The sequence below is a fragment of the Dysidea avara genome, chromosome 15 (assembly GCF_963678975.1).
Source record: "Dysidea avara chromosome 15, odDysAvar1.4, whole genome shotgun sequence".
NCBI classification, from domain to species: domain Eukaryota; kingdom Metazoa; phylum Porifera; class Demospongiae; order Dictyoceratida; family Dysideidae; genus Dysidea; species Dysidea avara.
In genome coordinates this window covers 2926027-2945543 of record NC_089286.1, presented here as the reverse complement: position 1 = coordinate 2945543, position 19517 = coordinate 2926027, and the positions used below count along the sequence as shown (strand labels likewise).

Below are 19517 nucleotides of genomic sequence, written 5' to 3'. Positions count from 1 at the left end.
CAGCACCATTTCTTTCCTTTGATGCAGTATGTGTGGGTTCACCAGTCATAATAATTTTATTTTACAAAAAAAAGTTAACAAACAGATACACACAAAAAAGTGTTATATCCCTGCTGTGCATAAGATGCCATAATGGAAATGCACAGTAAGGATATCAGGGGGGAGCTTTGGAGGCTGAAGCCCCACCCCACCCCTCACTTTTAGGCTTTACTTGATCAATATGCTGAGGATTATAATGAAATTTTGTCTTAGCATAATTATATGATAACTAATAATACAAATACCCATAAACCCACCTTATAAACATCTTTATAAGGAATTATCAGTGGATTTGTGCTAAAGATTATGCAACAAGGACCTGGATCAGCATTGGAGGTGTACAAGATCAAGATACTCTAATAGAACAGTCACCTAACTACTCTAATAGAACATTCAGTGTAAGCATAAAAGTTGGTTGTTATGGAATTTTTCCAAATCTGCCTGTGCCTATACATAAAATGAAGTGCATTGGTCAGTTTAAAAGACTTGATTCATCTACTTGTGTAGTTATTACCAGTACCAGTATACTTAATTCAGGTACACAATTTCCATTGAAAATGTTCTCAGATTCAATTTCGTATCATTCAATGTCAAAATTTTCCAGTTTCAACATTATTATTCTATCGTGCACGCAATTGTGAGTGGGTGTATCATGTGCTTGATTGTCTAAACCTATCCAAACCTTTCCATTAGCAAATGTTGCAGAGAGCCATACCTATAATCTAAAGGCAGCATATAAAATATCTACAGGCAAAAAAATGCATTTTATGCGGAAATGTCTCCAAATTGCAGTATTTTAGCATCTATTTTTCAAAAATTTCCTGGAGGGACATGCCCCCAGACCCTCCTAGTTCCAGCATGCAAAGCATGCTGGGAGGTGTACTTGCACACCTCCACCCAAGCCTAGATCCGCCCCTGGATATAACATTTCTTATTGTTTTACTGTGATTTAATGTTGTGCAATACTCCAGCTTGTTGCAGTACTTTTTATCAATGTGCTATGGTCCCTACTCTATTTGAAAATTCCATTTTTTTGTGTATTTGTATATATATGCATGTATTTGTATATGTTTCTATGCTTGTCTTTCCGGAAGCATTTGACCAAAACATTTTAAGCAAAAAGCAGCCTTTGTGTGAGAGAAATGAGGCCATGTAGAGCCAGTATTAATCTTCCATGCAGATAAGTTTTATGTTAAGGCGGTTTATTTTTGAAATATGGGGGAGTATTTTGAGGTAGCTGGAATGTTAGATAGCTATTTAGATGGAATTGAAAGTAGAGAGTAATTATAAGCATACTTTCTATAGAACAAAAGTTTTATATAAGCTATTCAATATTGTAGGAACAGATGTTAGGTTCAGGGAAATATGGAGAAGTCACTCAAGTGTTTTTTAACACCGAATGGTATGCCAGTAAAACAACACACAAGAAGCTACTACCTGGATACCCTGATGTGTCAGCTGATGGTGTTATGGAAATGATAAAACAAATTACCACATTTCTATCAACTATTAAACATCCCAATGTTGAGCAGTTTGTATTAGTCTCACAACAATCTCCTACAAGTAGTCCAACACTTATATCAGAACTACTCCCCTACAATCTTGATAGTTTCATAGCTCAAAACAAAGAAAGCTTAACTGTTGATATACAGCTAGACCTGTGTCATGATATGGCTGAAGGTCTCAACTACCTTCTCACTGCTGGAATATTACACACGAACCTTCATGGTCGTAATGTACTGGTGAGTGATGAGCCTAAGGCTGTAGTTGCTGATTTCATTTGTCCAAAAGTGCTAACAGCAGTAGATGATACTGTTACTGACCAATCCTACCTGGCTCCTGAAGTGATCAAGTCCAAACAACCTCCTACTGAATTGTCTGTAGTTTTTTCCTTGGGAGTTCTTTGTTTACAAACAGTGACTGGTCATCCTCCTTCTCTTAGTGATGGACTTGAGTTGTCTGAAACTGAACGACGAATGGCAGACTTGCAAGAGGTTGACGAAACTCATCCACTACTGCCAACAATCCAACAATGTCTGAGTGATAGTGAAGGTAGCAGACCATCTATCAGTGAAGTGCCTAGTCAAATCAAAGGGAACAGAAATCAACTGGTGATGTCAAATAATGTAAGTTCAGTGAGCATTAATTATTGAGGATTGAAAATGTATGTTTTGTTAAACACGTACACATGGATAACTGTGCTTAAAATAGCATATTTATATTATTACCATATATGTGTGGACAGTTCAGATGATATCTCCATGTCACATATGTAACCTAATTTTGGAAAACCTAAAGTTTGGGCACATTGTACATTACTTTTGTAGATAAACAATATTTTATAATTGAACTGGTAATAACTCACCAACCTTGGCAGCTATGCAGGTGAAATTTCCCTTGAAGATGGAGACATTTAAGGCCTTTCAGACCATTCAAGTACAAGAAGCAGTCTTTACAATTTCCTGCCATTTCAAATAGGTTTTTTACAAGTGTTATTATTATTATTATTATTATTAGCACTTTACAGTGACCAGCACTGAAGGTTTGACAGCAACATGTGCTGTAGCCTTAGGATTACCTAACCTAATTTCAAGGACTTAGACCTGGTGACTTGACTTACTGACTGATAAGGTGTAACAGAAAAGGGGCCAAAGTAAGGAAAAAAATCCCTCCAACCCCAGGATTCGAACTGCAGGTCACCCAATGTTTTTGGATCACAAGTCCTCACAAATGGGTGAGTGATGGAGGTGGTGGGGTGGGCAACACCTGGGATACAAAAGACAAGTGTTGTAATATTGTCTGAAGTCACTCCAGTGTCTCTTTCCAGAGCCTCTAGAGTAAATTGTGACCGGATGTGCAAAAATCCAACACAATTGCACATTTTTTCAAATTCCCATTGATTACATACTTATAATCTACTTAGCCAAATGGATCCTCTGGAAAAGTTTCAGCCTCATATTCCAGTAACTTTGGGAGTTACAGCCCTACAAAGTAGCAACAACAGAAAGATTAATTTGTAAGCAAGTATAGGGAAATAAATCACAGGTGCTTGCTAAAACAATTGTAACATATAAACACAGAGTTCAAATTTGCACCATTCTGTTCATCATGAGGAGGGTATTTGATTACTGGGTAAGTGTTTCCTTGTATCACCTTCTTCACTACATAAAATGGCAAAAATTAGTGAAGATTGATTGCATGCTTTTGTTTCGACGTAACGTAAACAAACACCTATAACTTCCGTATTCTTGAGTCTACTGCAGTGAAACAAAAAAGATTTTCTATAGGTGAATAAAATGATATCCCCGTTTTTATTGTTGGTTTCTTTTATCACTAAGAGCAATGCATTCAGATATATATTTAATAAGATGCAAATATTTTACCTATTGTATTCAATGCTTTATACTACTGTAAATTTGGGATTGCACAATTGTGTTGGGTTTTTGCAGATCCAGTCACTAACACGTATGTGAGCTTTGATACGACTACAAAAGTCTGTCTCCAGAAAGCAGACTTGGCAAGTTCTTGTGAAAATTGTTAGCCATACAATGTAGCCATATCACACTGGTGTTGTTTTAAAACTAGTTTATGTGCCCAATTGGTAGGTTTTCTAAATCCAGGTCACATATCATTTGTATTGAATTGTAAATTTCAGGACACAAGGTAGTGTGTTGTGCGGCCAAGGAAATCCAATGTATCAGGACATGTGACACACAAGTGTGTATTTTATGGAAACCAATTGTCACACATTTTTGTACCTCGGTATAACTGCTAAACAGAAATAGCTCATTTTTTCTGTGGAAAATACCTTGGTTGGGACATTTTCCATATCAATTTGAGGTAATTTGGTCTAACTGACTTTGAAATATGTAACTTCACAGTTTGTTTTACTTTCGTCTTTTCTGCAACACTTACAAGAATTGTCATAACTAGTCTTGCTGGATTCTTTTCAAATTTGGAGGGTATAAAGAGCATAATATTGTTATAGTGCATTTATATTTGAATTTATGAACAGGTTGGTAGAAGTGGTGTAAAGTTATGAGCAATTTTCAAAAACTACAAGTGCAATTTTTTTGTCATGCCTGTAGGTAAACTATGTATTAACAGAAACAGCTTAAAAATTGGTATGCAGATAGAATGACCATTGTAGCATGGACATTTTGTTGTTTACACGGCTTGTTTTGTTCTCAACATTTAGCGTTGGGGTAAAACCCTAGGTATCATTTTAATTCTCATTACATCACAAGTAAAATAATGTAAATTGTGACCCGCTGAGCAAAAACCCGACTTGTGTGCATTTTCTTCATTAATTTTTATGATATTTTTGTTGTCTATACAGATAAAAAATGCCCTGTTAAAAGTTTCAGTAAGTGATTTTGGAGTTATAGCAATAGACAACAACAAGAAGAGCAAAACAATCAATTTGTACAGTGCTCATACGAAAAAAAAATGTACAGGCGCTCATTTAATTGATCATAATTCTCGAGTGCAATGGGCCACAGAGTTAAGACTTGTGCCGTTCTATTCACCATGAAGTGGGGCATTCATCAAGGTATAGTTTTCGACTTAAATACACCCATGATGTCAAGCAAGAATGCTGTTCAAGCTTAAAATGGAGACAATATCAAAACTTTAATAAGATATTCTGGATTTCCGAATAGGTTATGCCTGTTTCGTATAAAATAGCACCATCTTCTAAACAAGGTACCATAACTTCCGTATGCTCTGGTTGACAGACTCGAAGTTTGGTTTATCAGATTCCTCGATGAAAGGTGATTCGATTCATGTGTAAGTTCTTTGTATAGTAACGAAGGGGAAGCTAAAAAGGAACCTTGTACTGCAAAATTTGCTTGTTCAGAAGGTGTTTTCAACATATCTCTGTAAACTAACCTGTTTAACAATTTGTATGGTCGGAGTCTTATTAAGCATCCTTCGCTGCATAGAATGATACCAAATTTAGCAAATTTGGATGAGATTAACTTGTAAATTGGGATTTTCCTGCTGAGATAATTAAATTTTCCAATAGGTTAATGTATAGAGCATATACTATGTCATCATCAGCAGTAAATAACTGTCGCTATGGCAACATTTTCCAATATGTATGGTCGGCATTGGATAGAGAAATTTAAGGGCTTTCTTTTGTTGTATGGTGTACTGTAGAGATTAGTGTTTTTTTTGTATGTAGTGTAAAATACATGTATTTTCCATTGGACAACGAATGACAAGGAATAATGAGATTTTATGATCAACTTGTTTTACAAAGCTGAGGCTTCAAAAAGATATTAAACAGATCTTAGATTTATTTAATGCATAATTCTTAATTTTTAAGGGTTTAACCCAGTGTTTTGAAAACTTTAATGTTGACCACATGATTTGACAAATCCCATACATATGTTTTGATATGGATAAAGTTACATTTTCCAGCAACGTAAACAAACACATGTAACTCATGTTTGCTCCATTGTACAGAAACAAAACATAGATATTTCTGCTCTCCATGAAGAGGCAAATTCACTGCTATATTAGATTATTCGATTTGAGTCTTCCTTCACTTTTTACTGAAGAGATCAAAACGTTGTGTAAAATTATTTATGTAGCATGCGTTTTACCCAAAATATATATTTCAGTAGCATTTACAGAATTATGCAAACAAGTCAGGTTTTTGCTCAGCAGGTTACAATTGTGTAGCCATAGGATGGGCACTTCAAAAGTTACAGTGCTTTGTGTAAGCATGCTTCCAGTCTTCTGGATTATGTGCATTTAATGGTTAGGTCACTTCATATGAAACTCCTTGAAAGTGTAATAGAATGTTTACAAAGCCTTCATTTCACATATGTATGCAGGCTGCTGTTGACACAAAACTCTTTGCTCTCGTAGGCAAAATGACATGGACACACACACACACACACACATTTTTCCAAAACAATTACTGTAACCAGGTGCACGCCCTGCAGCCAGCATACACCTGATTAATAACTTATTGTAGTCACTGTTTATATTTACCACTAGCATTGGTACCTGCCCTACCATTTCACATTCCATATTAACCACAAAAACATGAATCAATGCATTGGGAATGAAGCATTAAAGATCATGTCCTAAAGTAGCATGCATAGTGATATATTTTGCATGTACCTTATTCCACCATCATGTAAGCCTAATATTTAAAGTGATGTGAAAATGCAGATTAACTATACAGCAGAATTGCATGCAAGCTAAACCAATAATTATCAAATTATGTGGTGTTGTCCTATCATGCAGACACTACTGTAATAATGTGGTCAACAAAGAGTGTGTAAACACAAGTTTGAGCAAACTGACTTAACACACAGGCGCGCACTTCCTGGTTAATCATTTTTATAATTTAGGCAAGTAGTTAACATCACAAACAATTGGAGTTAAAAGACAAGGCACTTACTCTAATAGAACACAGAGGACAAACACATAGTCAAAAGAACATACACCCAATTGGCCTGCCCATGTGTGCCCTATACCTATCAAATGTGCTTTCCCACAGTACATATGCTGTGAAGCAATACCAGGATGCTACAAACTTACTATGAGAAAAAAAAGTCGAGTTAGAATAAGTATGTACCAAAAAGGTATAGACAACGAAAAAAAGCTTTGTCACTATTGGGATTCAAACTGTCACCCTACACAGCAGTAACTGCAACAACTTCAGGGAGGTGCTCTACCAGCTGAACTGTTTATCGTGTGGTTATCAATGGAAGGCAGCTGCAGTTTTTTCTACATCATGGCCTTCAACGTGCTGTAACGGATGAAGAAACACGTTTAGAAGTTTGCAATAAACTTTGTGATGTAGGCAGATGGTGAGCATTCCATTTTGTGTGTGAATTGTGTCAATGCGTGCGTGCACGGGTTGCCAAGTAAGCATTGTCAATAGTTGACATATGAAAAAGTGTGTTATGAAAAGGTGGCACTGAGAAGAAAACATCGTCAATAGTTGACATATGAAAAAGTGTGTTACAAAACGATGGCACTGAGAAGAAATAAAAGTTGTCATGGCAAGGCCGGAGGAGATGGTCCGGTTGGTCAGGCCTCAGCTGGACCAACTAGCTGACCAGCTTAAACTATATTACTCTCATGCAATCTCTGGATGATTATATCTACACATACGTTACACAGAAGTTATTGAAAATGCATGGCACAAGTAGTTACCTATAGTTTCTCAGCCTAACTAAGCACAAAACTACATGTAAAGTACAACATAGCATTCGAATCGTTTTGTACAGAAATGATTGTGGGTTCTACGTATCACATGTACTGACAGTTGGCATTCAGTATGTATACGGCAGCTGCAGGTGCTTTCTTTGATTCTAAACCAGCACACTTATATCACAATTCAATCTTCATAAAAATAATCATTAGCATAACTTGGCTTGTCACTCTTGGCTTCTTTTACAGCTGGCAGTGACAAACTAAGTGCCTTATTCCGCAGCAGGAAGCTGTACACCCATACACTACATGGTGGCCATCTGGATGAAATTTTTAGTAGAAATCATTCTTCTTCAACTATCTACTCGTCCTGTTGAGATACTGAGCAAACTCTCAGTCTCATCCCACATCGTGCCATTTTCAAATAGTGATTGGTCTCGTGACTGTCCACCAGTAGTATTTACGTGATGATCCATTCACCTCATTGCATACAAACCAGTATAGCATACTGTATTTTTGTAGCTGTGTAGCCTTTTTATTGTGGCTGTATGAATTCACTGTATACAGTAGCTACCAAGTCATTAATAACAAATTATAGGCTATTCTATATAAGGTGGCTATGCTGCATGGATTCCTGTGAAATTTGGGGGGAAAGTTGCAAGTTGCTAGCTAGTTTTATACTTGCTAGTTTAACTTTAAAATTTAGCATCAATTTTAAGGCATTTTCAAACCTTTAAATTGCTAAAATTCTGCAGCTCTTTGGGATTGTACCCCCAGATTCCCTTGAATTTTTAATTGCTATATAACTAACTGTACACTGGGCCATATAGCAAGTTTCATGCTGTGTCTCCTGTATGTCAGGTCTACAATTACCTACCTATTATACATAGTATGGGAAGTCTGAAGAACAATGGATAGGCTTGAGCATATTAATTTTATACAGCTAGCTAGCTAGCAGTGAAATCACTGACATTGCACATCTGAGTGTCTAATTTTCAAAGTGGGGGCATGCCCCCTGACCCCCTAGAATGCTCATGCTTTGCACTTCGCAGAGTGTACGTGCTTCACACACTGTACAGCAACTCCTCTCTCAGTGGCAGCACCATAGCAATTTCAACATATACGATGGCCTGACCAACTCAATTTTCCCTCCTCCAGCCCTGCATGGCTAGAAATCCTGGACCTCTAGCTGGGTTATGCGCTGATGCTTTGGCTGTTCATTCATGGTTTTGACAGGAAATGTAGCTCAAGTTTTTTTTATACACCAACGCCTTCAATGCTTTATGGAGAACAAACAAAAGCACTTAGCATTTTGTAACAACAAACTTGGAGTTGAGTTCAAATAGCAACTTATAGGTCATTTTATCACTGTGTAACAGAACTTCTATATATAGATGGTGACTTTTCTACTGAAGTGATTCAATTTGCTATGCATGTTCAATAAATCAGTCCTGCAAGAGTACGTTTGACCATGCAGCAGTATAATTTTCAGAAGAGTTTAGTTCTTCACCTTGCCATTTTCATCTTTCCCCTACACTTATAAGCAAAATTGATGAAAACACACTCTACTAGTTTTTGGGGTCATTCCATGTCAAAAGAGTTAAGGGTCAACTCTCAGATTTTGATGTAACTTGGTGTGTTAGTAGTACCTGCATGTGGTGCTCATCATCCATACATATTTTTAACCCCATACATCACAATTTATAACCACAAATATTTTGTATATTTCATGAACATTTGGTCTATCTTAAGTTAAAAAATCAATTGCAACATTTTAGTGTGTTAATATCTTGAAATTTTCACCAATTGAAGACTGTTGACTGACTTTTCATGAGATGCGTAAATTATGTGATATCACCCAAGTGAAAGTTGAAAGGTACTTAGATGAAAACTTTTCCAAAAATGCTGTTTAAAATTCTTAGTGAATATTCATTGGGTCATGGTCCATGTTGATAAAATTTTTGTGGTGGGACCACAAGAGATATAATTAAATATGCCATGGAATTTTGTACTGTACTATTGCTGTATGGGAGTGTACACCTCCAGTAACCACTCCCAATTACGTAATGCCAAGTTTGCCTTACACAATGGGGGTGTACAAGTACAGTGCAACCTGTATTAGTGACCATCTGTATTGAAGGACCACCTTTATACTACTGTTAGTTCTTATTTCTTTAGTTAGATATTAACGTTATAGATCCAATGCTGCCATCCTGTCTGACGGATCCAAAATGGTCCTGATAAACAAACAGATGAACTTCAAAATAAAGCTACGATGTGTCCAGAACATGTGAGCATTTTACCTTCTTTTCAAAAGTACCTTCTTTATTAAGTCAAATCTCAACATAGTGCACTTACATAGGCCCACTCCACACTACAGTGTTTAAGTTAAATATGTTGGTGTATTGATACAGTGGAACTCCTCAAATAGGACACCTGAACAGTGGACACCTAGGAGGATACCTGTTCACAGTCCCATTTTAATGGTACACATGCATTTGGACCACTTCTACACAATAATTTTCAAATCCCAGTGAAAATGTTAGGCAACCTAAAGCATTACCTGACACTGATATGCTACTGTTTTACACAATTTGTCAGAAATTCTTGTGATACGTTGATAGAATAGAGTGACTCAACCAAATAATAATAATACAATCATTGTTGTCTAATTGCTTGACAATGCTTCACTATAAAACTCACTTCCTTCTATTTTGATCTGACATTTTGTCAGGCAGGTTCCATTGTGGTCGGCCATGCATGATATTTGCCTGACAAATAGCCTATGCTAGGCAGTAATAATTGACTCTGCTTCTATAACTGCTCTAATACAAACATTTTATCATTGTCTTATGTAGGGCTTCATGACACTTGTAACTAAATGAGTGAAAATAAATGCTATAGCATTTTTTTAAAATTGAAAAGTATTTACCACCTGGAAATAAGTCCTGTATTCATTCAAAGGAAATCAATATGTTAACCAATGCCATAAATTTAGCCTGTGTATTTGTGTGAGTTTAAGACTTGCTTGTACTGATCTTCAAAGTGCACATGGATGTAAAATACTTTTTGAAATAGTGTAGTATAACATGTTACAAGTACCACAGTATACATACAGGGAAACCTTCCTATAATTCCTGGAATGATGATAAAATGTTAGAAGCCACAGAAGTGTCTGGTATTCAATGTATGTATTCCATTAAAATGGGACCATAAGCAAGTGTCCAGGTTATCAAGTTGACCACATTATTTTCAGGGTGTCCTTTTTTATTGTACCTATGCAGCTACATGCGTATAACTTAAAAGACATAAGAACAGTAGTATAAGGTGGTGTTTTGATACAGGTGGTCACTAATACAGGTCGCACTGTATTTGTACACCTCCATTGTGTATCTAGTTAGGAGTAGTTATTAGAGGTATTATCACAAAATTTTTATCAAACATAAACCATGACCCAATGATTATTCACTAAAAAATTCAAAACATCATTTTTGAAATACTAGACAGATGCTAACAGCATTGAGGGGTGAGCCTGAGCAAATATTCGAGAAGGTACATTGTGTGATCATCACCTATATATGTGACCGGATTTGCAAAAAGGGGTCTTCTACATACATCCAATTTACCAGCTTTGACAACTCATAACTTCAGATTGGAAATGGCTATTGATTTGAAATTTGGTCAGTACTGAGAACCAACATAGCTTAGTAGTTGGAGAAAGTTTCAGGTTAATATGTTTCTTGAATACTGAGTTATGGTCTTCTGAATTCGTAGAATTGGATATGTGTGGAAGACCCCTTTTCACAAATCCGGTCACATATAGTGTTGTTCTAGCAGACCCATAGTCTGTGGCTGGGCATATTGATTAGAGATTATAAGTGCGGCCATTCAAAAGTGCGTGCCGCAATTACGAGACTATGTTGTTATAGCTAGTATGTATGCAGCATTAGATCAATTGACTTTCATTGTAAATATGTCAGCACGTATGGTAGGCTATTATGATAGCTAACATAATTCAGCAATAGTGCCAACACAACTGCTGCTTAAAAAACACAAAGATAAAACCAGAACACAATAAACTTGTAAACGAAAAAATTAAAGGTGATCCGTCTTCCCAATTTGGGGGAAAATGGAATGGCTTGGACCATCCATCAAGAAGGTGTAGAGGGTAGTAGGTATTTAGACTAAATTATAACAAACAATTTCTCTCATTTCTCTCTTCATGGTCTGGGGTAGATGGAGTGATGTGGTTCATCTCATTTGAAAGAGAAGGCGTAACTAAAATAGAAACAATAATTATTTATACTGCACACACACACACACATGTGACAAACCATTTTTGTCTTCCCAGTTTGACTGGTCTGGTGGAGATGGAGTGGCCTGGTCCATTTCATAGGAAAGAGAAGGTGTAACTAAAACAGAAAAAAAGTAGCTACTATTTATGCTGCACACACATATGTGACAAACCATCTCTGTGTTCCCAGTTTGACTGGTCTAGGGGAGATGGAGTGATGTGGTTCATGTCATACGAAAAGGGTATAAGTAAAACAGAAAAAGTAGCTGATAGCACTTTTTAGTAGCACTTTGCTGAGTCATATTTCCAATCCACGACTATGCTTCGAAAAAAATCGATCCATAGGGTTGCGGAGATATTTTTAACCTGCCATCAGTCAAAAGTTTAATCGCCTAGTGTGTTGTTTTGGAGAGTTATTTGCTCTGATAGGGCCTATCATGCACAATAAAGTTGGTAGCAATAGGCACCCACTAATTGATGAAGACGTACAAGCGCCATGGTGAATTGTTACAAGCAGAAAGCATGCATGAATTTGACAGGTACTTCTACTTAGTTATAAACACTTTATATCTTAAAATTGCTTCCGCAATCCTTTCAGAAGGCTAGTTATGGTACCTTTTCTTTTTGCCACTAATTTATTCATAGGAAGCCACAAACCTGTTGTGGCTACTTATTGGCTTCTTAAGATTAATGTGGGCTAATCAGGTAGCCGCCACCTTAATGTTTTCAACTAAGTACTTTTCAAACTTAATTAACCCATAATTTGTACATCACTTGAAAGGTCAATCAACAGTCTTAAATTGGTGAAATTTTTATTTTAAAATTTTAGCACAGTACAAAGTTACAGTTGATTTTGCAACTGAAATTGGACCAAATTTTCATGAAATGTTTAAAATATTTGTGATCATAAATCAGAAACCATGAGGTGTATGAGGCTAAAAGTTTGTACAGGTGATGAGCACCACAAGTACTACAAACACACCAAGTTTCATCAAAATCCAAGAGGTGTCCCTATATTCCTTTTGATTTGACATGGAATGACCCTTTTCCTGCAGCAATGGTTAAATTTCTGAGGGGCTGAACTCTCCTAGATCTGAGCCGCCATGCTACTTCAGAATATTCCATCTGTACATGCTTGAGGAGAGTGTATACGGATTCTTGTCCTAGGGATACTTGTACTGGATTATTAAATGCTTCTGCAAGAATTAAATGGATGTGATGTGCATGCAAAAAGCAGAGTGGAGATGTGCTAATTTTTCATTAAAGCAGACACGACTGATAGCAGTACTGTCCAACTGAGTAATTGGGGATGAAACACAATATAGACATGTATTGTTTTACATTTAATAACATCACTCGAAATATTCTAGATTATTGTAAAGTTTAAATTACCATTTAAAACACTTATTTCCAAGCCTTTAATGGCTTCACAGAAGGCATGATTGAGGTGTATTTTAATCTTATGTGGTAAGGAACTCACAGAAAACATTTGGTGCTTTTGTCAGTTGTGTCCACATTTCTTTGGTAAGCCACCTAACTATTTTAAAGTTTGTATAATCAAGATACAATAAAGCAGTCACTGAAATCAGTGTTGCCCAAAATATTATCTATAACCATAGATGACCAAACTGTATAGCTTAGGTGGTGGAAAGGTTGGGGGAGGGGTTAGGGCTGAAGCCCCTCCCTCTTTAATCTGCTGAGTAGCTTAGTCCCCTCAGAATAGTATCTTGTTGTCCTTCCTGGAGTGGAACTGAAAACTGAAAAAGATCAACATACTCTAATTGAATGCTCAAATACCCTAATAGAGCAGTCAAAAGCCTAAAGATCTAAAAGCGAAAAAAAAAATTTTCTTTGTGCAGGAATCAATCACTGACCTCTTACTTTGAGAGTTGGTTTCTTACCACTGTACCAAGTGTTTTTAGGTGTCTAAAGGCTGTCTTATAAATGCTGTATGCATTAGGGCCAGTTCTTCTATTCATTAAAATAAATGTGACTGGATCTGCAAGAACCCCATATTATGTTAGTGCATTTTTCAAATTCCATTTTATTACATTTTCCTTATCTAGATAGCCAAAGGAATGGTCGACCAAAGTTTCAGTTCTAGAAGCCTTGAACTTTTAAAGATACAGTGCTACAAAGTGACAACAACAGGAAAATCGATTTGTACAGTGACAATAGAGAATTTTCATCGCACAAGCAAAATTACGTAATATATTAAAGCCGCTATATTGGAGCACCACTGCTACTTTACAACAATGCTCATGGAACAATGACTTAGGATGCCTGAAGCAGCAGATATTACCTTATCATCGTATGTAAGTAGTTTGCCAGATGAAGCGAAGTCTCATTACTTACATAAGATCAGAATAATTGGTGGAATCAATCCCTTCTGTACCATACGCTTGGATATCTCGAACAAAGTGATCATTACCCTCCTGTGGACGCTTGTGACTTGCTGTCGTATTTGGTGCTCAGAACTAGTTTTATAACAACAGAACAGGTTGTAGCAAGAAAGGGACTAGAGGCATACAATCAATTCGTGTGTGGCTGGGTAAAAGAAGTTGGCTATTGGAAAATTTGTTACAATTGGAAGGGTGAATAATCCACAAATTGAGTGTAACTTGTCAGTTTGTTTGCAGGTATTTCACTCCCAACGATTAAGTGATACTCCTCTGAAATGTTGGCTGATAATAGAGCAAGATGATCAAGTCTGTTGTGCCCACTGCAACTGCATGGCAGGGCGTGGTGAAGTGTGCACTCGTGTAGCTGCTGTGCTGTTCTACTTGGAAGCGGTTAATAGAATTGAAGGAGGGAGAACCTGTACTGTTGGCCAGTGTGCTTAGATATTGCCATCCTCATTGAAATCGGCACAGTATCTACCAATTAAGGACATGGATTTTACTTCTGCACGATGTAAAAAGCAAAAACTAGATGGAATAATCGATGGGTGTGATAGTCCTAAAGATGTACAGAAATCTAAAGAAGACACAAGGTCAACAAAATTTAATGAAGAATTAGCATTTAATAACTTGAGTATTAATCAGTCAAAGCATGCTGTGCTATCAGTTGTCCCAGAGCATTCTGATGCATTTGTGCCAAAGACATCATTGTCAACTTTCCCACAGCCTATTGCTTCACTTCATAAGCCAGAGTATGTTACATTTGAATACCACCGTTTGCTTGGTGTATTTAAAAATGTTTCACTTACTGTTACTCATGAAATGACTGAGCAGGTTGAGGCCCAAACAAGGCAACAAGAAAATCTCAAGCTTTGGTTTAAAGGTCCACTGAAATGGAAAATTCACTTGCCATTTTATTGAATAAATAGGTTGTTTGTATCATGCAACGCACAAAAACACCTTTTTAATAATTCAATTATGTTGTTGTACCAAGATTTTTTTTTCCCATTGATAATTTTTATTTTATTTTTTTAGAGTTTGACAATGATAATAAAATAAGTAAACACTTAAACAGTGGGCAGAGTTTGCAGTCCTGGGATGATGGTATTGTTGCCATTACAGAAGCAGCATTACCTAGTTGAACATCAATGGCAACCTCTGAATCAAAAATTGGGTGGCCCTATTATCACCAGACTGTTCCATCACCTGGGAACCTATCCGCCTCACTAATGAACGTGCACATGATCTCCAAGCACCCAGGGTCTCAACACATAAAGGGGAGAAGTGAAATGATGGAATCAGAGAAGAATACTTTCTGCACTTGGCTGACTGCAGAGTTTGCCAGCCGGCTGGCACCACTTGCAGAAGTAGATAAATTAGATGGGGCCAGGATGTCTGAACAGGTAAAGTCCCAGAGCAAGGGTAAGCCCCGTGACCAAGGAATCAATGACATGCCATCTGGCCTCTTACCATCATTACGACACACACCGACTGGCTCCAAAACAGCAGGACACCAGAGCGCGACGAATAGTTTCATTCACTGCAGCGTGCCGAGGAATACAGCCTCCACTACGCCTGCAAGACAAACCTTGAGTTCCAAAAACATCAACTTTACTGCCACAAACACACGTATGCTCGACAATGATGGGAACACCGAGACGTAGACCAAGAGCAATCCTCAAAGATTCATTGTCCAGCTTAGTGCCCAAGGAAGGTACAGGTAGAGCACCAAGCCACGCACCAGACTCTGAAGAGGAAACTGGCAATAGACGAGCCTTTGTTTTAGCATCAGAGGCAGAGTCCAAAAGAGATGAAAAATGGTGTTTGTAAAGTAGTTCATCCCAACTATGTTGATAATGTCTGCGGTCTTCAGGGGTCATAGGATACTCAGCAGACCATTGGTCAAGAGCCTCATGGAGGAGAGAAGATTCAAAAGTTAAACTGGAAGGAGTCAAGATGGAAGAAACTAGTTCAGAGGTACTATGAAGAGAAGAAAGATAACTGGGAAGACTTAAATCAACAGCACTACGGATTCCCAAACCTCCTTTGGCAGCAGGGAGAATAGACTGAGCCCATGCACAAGAACTGATGTTTATGTTGGTAACGGGAAGTGCGGATTAACTCATCAAACTTCTCTAAAAATCCAGAAACCCTCCAGGATGGAGAAGTGAGCAGGAGATAAAGGAGTTTGGGGATGGCAAAACAATGATGCAGCAGATAAAAGGCTTCATGAGCAAATAAAGTCTCCAGATGTGAAATAAGAGTCTGAATACATCCAAGCTTGGATTCAAAACTTGAAGGTAGTGTGCATCAAGAGTAATAGGGGAACCCAACAAAGTCACCTCTGAAGAATCAAGGAGACGGACACCAGGTACAACAGATTGTAGTTCGTCAACAAAGGGGGTGGAAGATGCACCTGCAATGTACGCTTCACATTTGGAAAGGTTCAAGGAGAGTCCCAGGGAAGAAGATTGTTCTAGAATAGTTGTAAAATCTGCTAAAACAGACTGTGGTGAGCCGCCGAGAGTGCCATCATCAAGATACCAAACATTAAATGTTGATACAAGCTCACTAGCCAAGGAATGGATGGCTAGACTGAAAAGGACTGGACCCAAGGGGTCACTTTGCTGCACACCAGTAGCAGATGGAATGATGGAGTCACCAAAAAACAGGTGAGTTGAGGTACAATAAGCAAGCCAGACAAAGGGAAATAAGCAACTAACCTTCTCCCTCACAACGTGAAGAAAGCGGTCACGCCTGATGCTATTGAAAGCATTGCGGTAGTCCACCTTGAGTAAAACTAGTGGATGACTGTGAGTACCTGATGACAAAATCTGACGGGCAGCATGAATCGCTGCCTCACACCCACCTGAGGTTCCTAAACCTAACTGCACTGGGTGAAAGAAAAGTCCCAACTCACTCCCTAAACAAAGGTAAGCAGTTTTTGCAGCAAGACGACGAAAAACACTACCAACAGCAATTGGGTGGAGACCACCCCCAGGCTTTTGTAAAGCCACAAGGTTTGCCCCAGTCAGATGCGTTATGAGGTAATATAATTATTGACAAACCACAATACACTAGAATGTGTTATATATCTACAGAACAAAACAAAATCTGACTAAATCACATGCACCAACCTGTCCCACTAGTTGCAAGGATTGATATTAGCCAAAGTGTATTTTACCATTTCAGTGGACCTTTAAGTACCGAGCTAGAAGAGTTACTGCTTCTAATAGGAAAGTAGTGTACCACACAGATAGTATGAATCCATCAAAGAGCCTTATTAAAAGAATTTGTTACCCCAAGTTGTTTGTTTGTATTCAACAGCAAGCAAACAGATTGGAACAGAGAAGCTTGCACTAGAGGAATATATAAAGGTTGCCAAGATAGATCTTCAGAACCTGCAGGTTTCAGAAAATGGACTGTTCATTAATCTGAGATGGTCACACATTGGAGCTTCCCCTGATGGTATTGTGCAGTGTGACTGTTGTGTCAAGCGTGTACTGGAAGTGGAGTGTCCTTCCACCGTGAGGATAGCATTGAAGATGCAGTAGCCAGTGATGGTCAGTTTTGTCTGGTCAAACAAGGTGATTCAATACATCTGAATCAGAGTCATGCATACTATTACCAAGTACCAACACAGATGTTTGTTTGCAATGTACTGTACTGTGATTTTTGTTTGCTCACATTTGACTCTTCTGAGAAAGAACCTAGTCTGTCTGTTGAGCGTATTAAAAGAAATGAATCATTTTGGAATAACTGTGTGCTGAAATCTGAGCAGTTCTTTGTTACTTGCTTGTTGCCAGAGATTTTAGGCCACTGATATACACAGCCAGCTGTAACATCATCCAATGACCTAGAAGGGTCATCGACTAGTAGTCAGTCTGGAGTTACAAAAGGACAGAGTGCTTCTCATAACCAATCAACCAATGAAGATGATACGTTTTGTATCTGGCGGTACAGATTAGGGGAAAATGATCTGTTGCGATAATAATGACAGTAAAATAAAGTGGTTTCATCTCAAATGCTTGAATATAAGTAGTAGGTCTATACCAAAAGGAAAATGGTACTGTCCCAAATGCTGACACAGTAATAAACATAAAGGAAAAGGCAAGACAAACAAGAAATCACAATAATTATTTGTTGTTTTCTGTTGCATGTATGTAATTATAATGTATCATTTTAAAGTCGATTATTCGAATGGTACAACTGACACACATACATTGTTTAAGGCACAACATACTCATACTATACGATTAATGGCTGGGATTTCTTCGCCCATTCTCTTTGTTACAAAATCGATCAGAATAATACCACGCAATATAGAATATTCTTGGTGAACACAACCAATAACACGCTTCACATGAATTCTAACATTGGCTATCTTACTAGTGCTTTCTACCTCTGCTGACAACTGCTTCTTTCCCTTTGTGGAAGCAGGGATGTGAAGTTGTGCCTGCATCATAGCCATTGACTCAGCAATGTCAAATCCTCTATCAGCCAAGACTATATCTCCTTGTAATAATTTTTTTTTAATGCCACAGTGTTCAGTGAGATACTTGTCACTCACTCAACCTCCCCAACATTCCGACACAAATGAAACCACCCCGTGAGGTGCAATTCCTAGTAGTACTTTGGCTGTGTTATGATGTTTGTAGTTGGACCATGTACTAGCACATGCTGATAAATTGAATGGCCAGTCTATGAATATTTCAAAGCAGTCTATTATTACAACCACCTTCTTTCCAAATGATGTTTGAAAACACATAGACATGATCTTTTGAAGGACATCTTGGTCTGGCCAGATTATCAGGTCTTGCAACTGTAAGTCCGTTTGTTTCAGCAATTTCATAAAAATCCTTGATGCAGTAGCTGGTGAAATCTAAACTGATGTGCCAGAAATTCCAGAGGAGGATTGATCCAAAGCTTAAGCATCACAAACATGAATTCCAGACAACTTGGTGATTCCATCACTTGGTATGGTTTTGTGGACATGCTCAAAAACAGCTTTTAAGACTTTAAAATTCGGTACAGCAGAGTATGAACTTATGGCATCATTACTTCAGACTTTCTTCTGTAAAGGGACCTCATAAATACTTCTCATTCATCAGTTGCATGCAACTGCTTAGTCAAAGATTTGATGGCTTCTTTCCTATCAGCAAATTCTTTCTCCAGCAGGGCTAATTTGCTGGAACACTCACAATCACTTTCCTCCTTTGCCTTATAATATTGATGTGCAATTTCAATTTGCTCACTTGCAATTAGTGTTGTTCCAGTATCAGCTAGTTATTACAGTTCTAGTTCCAGTTTTGGAACCATAATCTTTAAATTACAGTTCTAGTTCTGGAACCATAACCTTTAGAATTACAGTTCTAGTTCCAGTTCAGGAACCATAACTTTTAGAATTGCTGTTCTAGTTCCAGTTCAGGAACCATGACATTTAGAATTATTATTCATCAATTTCTAGAACAACATTTATTTTAACTTGAGTATTACCAAAACCCCATAATGAATTATGGACACTCACTATTAAGTTATATACACTACTAGGTTTAATTAACTGTTTCATTTATGTACGTAGCTAATACTGTAGTTATCAGTATTAATAC

At 37.6% G+C, this 19517-nt stretch overlaps 1 protein-coding gene across 2 annotated transcripts in view; it reads left to right on the top strand.

Annotated features, from left to right (window-relative positions):
- The window catches only part of LOC136245477 (uncharacterized), a 113994-nt gene that overhangs the window by 76531 nt on the left and 17946 nt on the right, over positions 1-19517 (top strand). For both annotated transcript variants that reach the window (XM_066037019.1, XM_066037020.1), the window contains one exon: positions 1380-2165. In XM_066037019.1, the coding sequence (XP_065893091.1) occupies positions 1380-2165 (786 nt within the window). The remainder of the gene's footprint in view (positions 1-1379; positions 2166-19517) is intronic.